The sequence below is a fragment of the Littorina saxatilis genome, linkage group LG12, assembly GCF_037325665.1.
Source record: "Littorina saxatilis isolate snail1 linkage group LG12, US_GU_Lsax_2.0, whole genome shotgun sequence".
In the NCBI taxonomy this organism is placed as follows: Eukaryota; Metazoa; Mollusca; class Gastropoda; order Littorinimorpha; family Littorinidae; genus Littorina; species Littorina saxatilis.
The window spans coordinates 53,862,619-53,871,599 of NC_090256.1; the positions used below are offsets into that span (position 1 = coordinate 53,862,619).

Sequence of the window (8,981 nt, forward strand, 5' to 3'; positions counted from 1 at the left end):
GGTATGCAGCCAGACAGTTCTGTTCATGAAATGTAAACAATATCACTTGTGAAATAATCAGTCTGAAGATATAATCAGCACTGCTGTCTTTGTTTGCAGTTTGTATGGCACACTGTTTTAGTTTTGAGTTAACTTAAAGTAGCACATGCACACATACTGTTCTAAGGTTAACCATGTGTGTGCCTTGACAAATGGTCTGTGTTGAACAGCGTTTAGAAGACACAGGTCACACAAAGACCATGACCGTGATATAAACACACACACACACACACACACACATGATACATTGTCGTTGGTTTTAGAACCGAACATTCAACAATACCCGACACAGGACATTCAATCAGCATATTATGTTTTATCTTTTTTTTTGCAATTTTATTGTGGACAACGCATTGCAAATTCACCTTGGGAATTTAATTTTACTCTGTCCTGGGAAATAATCACAAGAATCACACATCACATGACTGAGGTACAATTACCAATCTATGTTATGAGGGATCACACATAATTCTGCTGTTCACTACAGAATATGGCAGATTTGGTCCAATCTTTTCACACAAATGCTTTGTTGAACAAAGCAAGTGCAGGAATGCAACTAAGGAAAAGTTGAACTCCGACTTTAAAACTTTTTTCCTGTGCATGTATTAAAAAATTTAGTAGAAAATAAAACAAATCTTGTTGTTTAAAAGTAAGAAAATAAAATAAATAATAAATATGTATAAATAAAATAAAAGTAAAAATAAGACAAACAGAAGAAATGGGGACAAAAGTGACGCTTACCGGCAAAAAATTTCCTACAATATTTTGATTCACAGATGAGCATGAACAGTAAAACCAAATGAGCACATTGTCCCCCTGGTTTAAAATCAATCAAATTCATTCCTCAAAATGAAAGACTATGAAGATCTAAGCAGAAAAAAAAGACGATGTAGAACATATATCACACTATGGTTAGAAATCTAAGCAATGTGTTTCAACAGCAACAAAATCAGTGGCAAAAAAAATATGTCTGTCACCACAAATAAAAACAAAAACATTGAAATACACAGACAGAGAAAAATACAAATAGATTAAGTAACCACAAATAAATAAAATAAACAAATAAAATAGGGACGTAAATAAATCAAAAAAGCTCAAATATATCAGCAAATGGGAAAAGAAAGAAAAAAAAGCTTTGCCTAGCTGGACTGCAACTCAAAATAGTACATGAGGTCACTGATCTCTTCATCCGTCTCCAGACCTGACAGTTCCTTCACAGACTTCTCCCTCTTCACACCATTACCACCATCCAGCCCTCCCGCCAGCGTTTTCTTCTGCATGGGCTTGTAGTCCCCACTGTGCATACCGTCCCCCGTGTCCACAAAGCGGCTGGGCTTGGGAAGGTTGGAGCGGTTGTCAAACACCTCATTGACCTTGAAGATGCATCCATCCTCCAGGAGGTGGCAGACGATGCGAGCGATGTTTTTCGAGTCGTCGAGACCGCAGTGGGGTCTCCCCTCGAACTGTAGGCCCAAGTTGGTGAGCATGTGCTGCAGGTTTAGGCGCTTGCAGTCGTAGAAATTGCAGAAGGCTTTTCGCAAGTTTATCCAACGTCGCGCCCACCTTGGAAAGGGTAGCTTGCTTATCTCACACTGCTTGCTCATGAAGCGCTGAATGTCCCATGGACTAAAAGAAAACAGCAAGAGTGCGTAATTATGTGTATGAGAGATCACCGAATGCACAACTGTCTACTGCAAATAAATTGAATCATACAAAATTAATTTCTTTCCATGAAAACTGTGCCATTATTTCAGCAGGATTGCCAAACTGTTTCACAGTGGGGGAAATGTATCATCAAGGAATAATAATAATAATAATAATAATAATAATAATAATAATAATAATAATAATAATAATAAACAAGAATTTATAACATTTCCCCAAATTCTGGAAACTTGTGTGGATATTTCAGCAAATTTGCCATAGCAAATAAATGTTGGATCCTGGGTGCAGCTAGCATTTGCTAACACTGCCAGAGCTCCCAACACCATGGCATGATATCTATTTACTTTTTCTTGGTTCATAACGTTATCAAATTGCTAAAATGATGGTTACAGGCACAGTTAGTGAGTTACATGCTTACACCCAGGTACAAACTACCCCACAGAAGACCCAGAGGACTATCCTCAGCATGACAAGAATGTGCTGAAAAACTGAACTCCAAAAACTAAAGGCATTGCATACACTTGCACAATCAAATCACAGAATCCAAGAAAGACATACTCTATTTTCAATTTTGCTTTCTGAGTCAACACTGAGGTTTTCAATTTGTTTTTAAATTGAAGCATGAGATATTTTATTTTATTCATAAAAAAAAATGGACAAACAAGCAAAACTACATGACAATTGGATCCCATCATGTAAGTAATACTAACACATCTCAAACTGCTTTCTACTGCCAAAGATCCGACTCACCCATCAGTGACAACAGCAAAGGAATGCTTGCAGCCAAGGCCTCGTGCTTGCATCCATTCTTCAAACTGGTTTAGCACTGCAGGAAACTCGGAGGCATTGTCCACCTCTGACTGCAAATCAATAAGTACACTGAGCATGTTTTGCAGGAGCCACAAATGCCACATTTTCATGTCAGCAATTACATTGGTGGAGCTTCTGATTATTATTAATTAGTTAGACGTCCCTTGTGAAAGTTCAATCTTGTGCGTTCCAAATCTCTGCAACAGTGCAATGAATACCGTTTTGGAGAAAACACAAACAGCTGAGCTAAAAATCTAGTATTAACTATTATACCTCTGTGTGCGTATGCATTTTCAAGCTGAATCTGGTTATACTAGCTATTGAAACGATACTGTCAGCGCTTGTCGATGAGTAGCCTTTGTCAAGAAATTAGAGAAGTACACCTGGGGGGAGATGACTTTGTGACAAAGTAAAGACGAAACAAGGATTATAACATCCTGACTTACTCACCTGATTCACTCCAGTCAGCGTTTTGCAAAATTCAGACAACACAGGGTTGAGGGTTGGCCTGCAGAACTCCCTGAACATCCCCACCTGGAAGTCACAAAAGTCATGTTGATGAAAATTACCAAAAGAGGGAAACAACAAACGAAAACAAATGTCTCAAACCTACCACAAGCTGAGGCTATTTTACATGTAAGCATCAAAAACTACTATCTCATACACGTTTGATTTGTCTGTAGCAGAAATAATATGGCAAGAATTGTTCAACTACACGCTTTGACTAATGCTGAGAGCCAGTGTCGATCAACACATACCTGCAGACAATGAATTAAGCCAGGCAGAAAGTAATTTGTAATAATCCTGTACATCCATGACATTAGCAAATAACTGTACATGTATTATGAACCAATGGCACATGCAAGAGGATAAATGGTGCATATGGCCGGATGAGACCCCCCTGCAGAAGAAGCTGTTTGATGACCTGGCGGCCCTGAAGAAGATGACAGCATTCGTATGCCACAGGAGAAGACTGGCACATGAACATGACAAGAGAAAACAGCATCTTTGACATAAGGGCTGTGGAGTGCTGGCAGCAGAAAACTACATACACTCACAATTTCTTTCTGCTGGACATCAACTAGCACAGCTGGAAACTCAATGATCTCGTGAATGAACTTGTCATTGTTGTCCTGGCAGGTGGCCTCAAAGTCGATGATGATCAGGTAATCGTACTGGTTGTCCCCAACTCCATTCTTCACGTTGGCTGCGATCAGCTTTTTCCGCCTGTAGTAATTCTTCAGACGTTTCTTCAGCACCTCTTTTACACCCCTGAAGAATACAAATACTGTTGAGAACAAGGCATGTACTTGTACTGCATTATTACAACAACAACAAAATTTAAATTAAAAATTGTGAAACTAACAAATATATTTTTTTGTATGTGTTAGTTTCTGTTACTTACTGTTTCCATTCATTTCAACAACCAACACAAAAACAATTCTAAAACAACAGCATTGTGATGCTCTGACCCTTTGCTTAAAGCTGAGGTATCTTTATGACTATCCGGGGCTGGGTGTTTGAAAAGATAGGGCTGAGAATCAAGTACAGAATTCTGTACAGCAAAATCGGTTTTAAACCCCACGGCCACCTATACTGCGTGTATGACCTTGAAAGCTTCATTCAACGCTTGAATTTTGCTGTGGTAACTTCCAGTTTGCTCTCTCTGGGCTGAGCATACTTGTCAAGAGGGATCGAGCAGAAAAAAAAAGCCTCGGCAGAGATTCAAACTCAAGACTTTGAGATGTCGGGCTGATGTCTTAACCGTTAGACCACTCCACCAGTATTGACAAAGCAGAATAATTGACAATTTAATATCATTCTACGCTTGAATTACCATTCATGCGTTGTAAAAACGTCAAAATTGCCGTTTAAATTTGCATTTATTTTGCAAACATATTTTACGGAAACGCAGCACATGTTTACGCCACCATGCTACATGACATATATGCGCCAAGCGATGGCTGCAATATTTCTATTTACAACATGCAAGAAAAATGAAAGAACTGTACTTGAATCCTTCCAAAGCTTTGTGCAGTTGAAAGAAATAGTTATATTCATTTTGAACAAAAGATGAATAGATGTATAAATTAGTTGCTTCAAGAATAACATAAATCAATCGATGATTTTCGGAAATACTTTTGCTGTGGAAAAAAAAGGGCAAACAAACCCACGTGACAAAATTAGGCCAATCACTTGCGAGCGGCGTGTTGCTACATGTTGTCGCGAGCACGTGTAAGACATGCAAGTCAATAGTGATTGGCCTATTTTGTCACACGGGTTTGTTTGCTCTTTTTACATTTAGTCAAGTTTTGACTAAATGTTTTAACGTAGAGGGGGGAATCGAGACGAGGGTTGTGGTGTATGTGTGTGTGTGTGTGTGTGTCTGTGTGTGTGTGTAGAGCGATTCAGACCAAACTACTGGACCGATCTTTATGAAATTTGACATGAGAGTTTCTGGGTATGATATCCCCGGACATTTTTTTCATTTTTTCGATAAATGTCTTTGATGACGTCATATCCGGCTTTTTGTAAAAGTTGAGGCGGCACTGTCACACCCTCATTTTTGCAATCAAATTGATCGAAATTTTGGCCAAGCAATCTTCGACGAAGGCCGGGGTTTGGTATTGCATTTCAGCTTTGTGGCTTAAAAACTAATGAGTGAGTTTGGTCATTAAAAATCGGAAACTTGTAATTAAAATTATTTTTTTATTAAACGATCCAAAAACAATTTCATCTTATTCTTTATCATTTTCTGATTCCAAAAACATATACATATGTTATATTTGGATTAAAAACAATCTCTGAAAATTAAAAATATAAAAATTATGATCAAAATTAAATTTCCGAAATCGATTTAAAAACTACTTTATCTTATTCCTTGTCGGTTCCTGATTCCAAAAACATATAGATATGATATGTTTGGATTAAAAACACGCTCAGAAAGTTAAAACGAAGAGAGGTACAGTAAAGCGTGCTATGAAGCACAGCGCAACTGCTGCCGCGCCAAACAGGCTCGTCACTTTCACTGCCTTTTGCACTAACGGCGGACTACGTTCAGTTTCATTCTGTGAGTTCCACAGCTTGACTAAATGTAGTAATTTCGCCTTACGCGACTTGTTTTTTCTGCAGCAAAAGTTATTTCCGGAGTTCATCTATTCATATTAATGTTTTTCCTTCTTTCTCACAATTGGCACAGTACAGTGTTTCACATCACTCCCAATTGGGAGTTTTTTTACGTCATGTTTTTCCAAAAAACGTCATTTTTTTTAGCTTGGGAGTAAAAAAACGAAATGAAAAATCATTTGGGAGTATAAAAACGTTCAAGAATTTCAGATGGAAGTATTGGGTTTCGATATTGAGCAGTGTAGAAAAAGTACATCGATGTACTTTCAGAAGCAAACCCTATTTTAGTTGCGCTCAGACTCGCCGCTCGCCGAGAGTCGACGGCCATGAACTGAAGAAGCTTCCCTAACAATGTAAAGGGGCAACAACTGAAATGCAATAACGAGTAGTTTCCCTTGATGCGTGCCATGTGCTTATGATCAAAATGGCGTCTAAAGGGAAAAAAAGTAAACAACATACGAAATCTAAAAAGACCGCATCGCTGGCTTTGTTTGGGTTTATAGTGCCTGCTACACAACCTGATGATGCCTCTAGCTCTGAAAGTGCTAATCGTACACACCATCAAATTCTCGATCAGTGGTAACGGGATTTTCCATGGTTGGCGAAAACAGATGAGGATGCGACGGTCCCAAATGCGTTGGTGTGTACGGTTTGCAGAGAGAAAGGTGTGTGACTGTGTGTGTGTGTGTGAGTGTGTGTGTGTGTACGAGCGCGCGCAAATACCAAGTCAAAACTCAACATTTAAAACAACACCTTGATAGTTTAAAAAAAAATCAATTACAGCTGTGCATTCATGAAGGCTATTTTTTTATGTAGTATTAATTAATACCGCACCGCAGAAAAAAAACCTCCTTAACATTTGGATTGGGAGTAAAAAAACTTCTTAACTTTTTGCTTGGGAGTGAAAAAACTTTGTTTTTTTAGGTTGGGAAACACTGACAGTAGCCTAGTGGTTAGGACATCATTCCCGAAATCTTGAGGTCCCGAGTTCGAATTTCTGCCGAGGTGTTTATTTTTTCACATTGCTCTCTCTTGAAAATACAGTATGCTCAGTCCTGAGAGAACAAACTGGAAGTTACCTCAGCAAAATTCAGGCGTTGAATGAAGCTTTCAAGGTCATACACGCAGTATAGGTGGGGTTTCAGGCCCTGTTCACTGTACACATGATTCTCAGCCCTATCTTTTAAAACACAGAGCCCCGGATAGTCATAGAGGGACTTCAGCTTTTAAATTAAGGCCACAGATGGTCCAAGAAACGTATTTTGGGTAAATTCATATCGAATTGAGGAAACTGACCCTGCATGTAAATGAAGTTCTGCCAACTTCTGGCGTAGCTCTTCCTTGCGCATACGGTTGATCTCTCCATTGAGGCGTGACAATTTGCGAAAAATTGGATCTGAGAAATCAGGCTGCTTTTCACTGCTGCAGGTGCTGACAACATCATCATCAGATAGGTCAGGCGCTGGCTGAAAACTGTCTTCAGGTTGTACATCCTTGGTTTGTTTTTCAAGCTGGTAACCTCCATCTCCAATGGCACCCTGATGAGTCCAAGAAAAAAAATCAATGTTACCGATTCCCCAATCGACCCTATTTGTCCCCCTTGACCCTAGAACTTTTTTTGATCCTTCAAAAATAAATAAAAAATGACAAAACTCAATTTTGCAGACTTTCAACTCAAGTTGTTTTCAAGAATAGTTACTCTTCTCAAACATCCGAGGGACAAAACTTGCACTATTTTCACTAAGGCCAAAAAAAAAAGGTGTGGTTAAGGTAACATAGCCAAAAAAATTAGGGTAGGAAGGTAGGCAATCACTTTTTTTGTTTTAAACTTTTTTTTCTAATGTGTACTTGTAAATTAAACCTACTTGACAGGGAAATAAGTGTGCGACTCGAGCGCTGTCGCTTTCATTGCGTTTTCTGCACTCGTTTTTTTTGTTGACAAATGTAATAAAAAGTTATAGGGTCGGCCCCTAAAAATAGGGTAGGTCGGGTTACCGTAACCACACCTATTTTTTTTTTAGGCCTAATAAAAAGCCATATATGTGCCTGCATGTGTAAATAAATTTTAAAAAGTCAGACAAAAACAATAAAAATAAATAAAAGGAACTGACCTATCGACCCTACATTTTGTAGGCCTTGTCTTTGGAAACAAACATTTGATATTTTTGGTCCCAAGAACTTTATCGAAAGAAAAACAATGATCACAATATTTATCTGTCAACAGCAATACAAAACCTTGAAACAAAGACCTCAGCCTGGTCCAAACTGTCAAATATACTTGCAAATAAGGATCATTCTTGCTAGTCCAAAAGAGTACACAGGGTCAGTCACAGTGAAAGTGTATACAAATTAAATCAATAAGGCCTAAAAAAAAAATAGGTGTGGTTACGGTAACCCGACCTACCCTATTTTTGGGGGCCGACCCTATAACTTTTTATTACATTTGTCAAACAAATACCAAAAAAAACAAGTAAACGAGTGCACAAAACGCAATGAAAGCGAAAGCGCCCGAGTCGCACACTTATTTCCCTGTCAAGTAGGTTTAATTTGTACACATTAGAAAAAAAAGTGAAGAAAAAAAAAAGTGATTGCCTACCTCCCTACCCTATTTTTTTTGGCTATGTTACCGTAACCACACCTATTATTTTTTTTGGCCTAAACTAAGTTGAAGAAACAGACAGTTGTCATTTACAGTCTTGGACTGATTAGAAGAAAGAACAAATTACACACACAAAAGACAACACTAGATAACTGTCATAACAAATGTTCATGTGCATTGCAAAGAACACAATCATATCAGCAAGTGTCAAAATGTCTACTTTCAGTTTCACTTTGCCGTATCTCATCTGCAAAGCTGTTGAGTAGTCTAATACATGGATCAGACAGCAAACAACAAAAACTAAAACAATTCAATGCAAATATATACCAACCCTTTCAGCATAAGATGGATTCGGGTTGTGGACAGCTTGATGACATTTGGATTTTCTGGAAGTGGAAGAAGTGATGTTGTGTTCTGACATGGAGTCCGTCATCTTTACAGGCGTTGAACTTCCCAACGTCAGTTCGGACTCTGAGTTTGAGGCTGCGCTTCCACTGCGACTTCTGGGTTTTCTTACTGCTTTTATGCCGTTCATGGTTGAAAAACACCAGAGAGACAACAAAAAATGGTGCAGAAACCTTGTCTTTACGGTCTAGGGCTGCATCGTGGTCTTCCCAACTGACCACTTCCTCAGTGGCGAGCGGGTACCATCTTGGGAAGTTTGCTGCGCTTACAACGTTGAAAATAATAAAAATGTTGGATTCGGCGCAAGGCAGTGAAAATAATCTTAAAATGGATAGTG

General features: G+C 38.6%; 1 protein-coding gene across 1 annotated transcript; it reads right to left on the reverse strand.

The window, feature by feature from the left end:
- Window positions 1–335: 335 nt before the first annotated feature.
- LOC138982249 (3'-5' exoribonuclease 1-like) lies at window positions 336–8,908 on the reverse strand. The gene is made up of 6 exons (XM_070355487.1): window positions 8,571–8,908; window positions 6,937–7,178; window positions 3,573–3,786; window positions 2,965–3,048; window positions 2,455–2,564; window positions 336–1,665 (listed from the first exon to the last, which is right to left on the reverse strand). The coding sequence occupies exons 1-6, from the start codon at window positions 8,772–8,774 to the stop codon at window positions 1,179–1,181; spliced, it is 1,341 nt and encodes a 446-aa protein (XP_070211588.1). The 5' UTR covers window positions 8,775–8,908; the 3' UTR covers window positions 336–1,178.
- Between the last annotated feature and the right edge of the window lie 73 nt (window positions 8,909–8,981).

What these genes read in the sequence shown, in the direction of transcription:
- LOC138982249 (XM_070355487.1), bottom strand. Translation starts at nt 8,774, where the DNA reads ATGAACGGCATAAAAGCAGTAAGAAAACCCAGAAGTCGCAGTGGAAGC. An exon ending in ATCCATCTTATGCTGAAAGG is followed by an intron (nt 7,179 to 8,570) that starts GTTGGTATATAT and finishes TGGACTCATCAG; the next exon opens with GGTGCCATTGGAGATGGAGG. An exon ending in TTTGCTGTTGTCACTGATGG is followed by an intron (nt 1,666 to 2,454) that starts GTGAGTCGGATC and finishes GTTTTCTTTTAG; the next exon opens with TCCATGGGACATTCAGCGCT.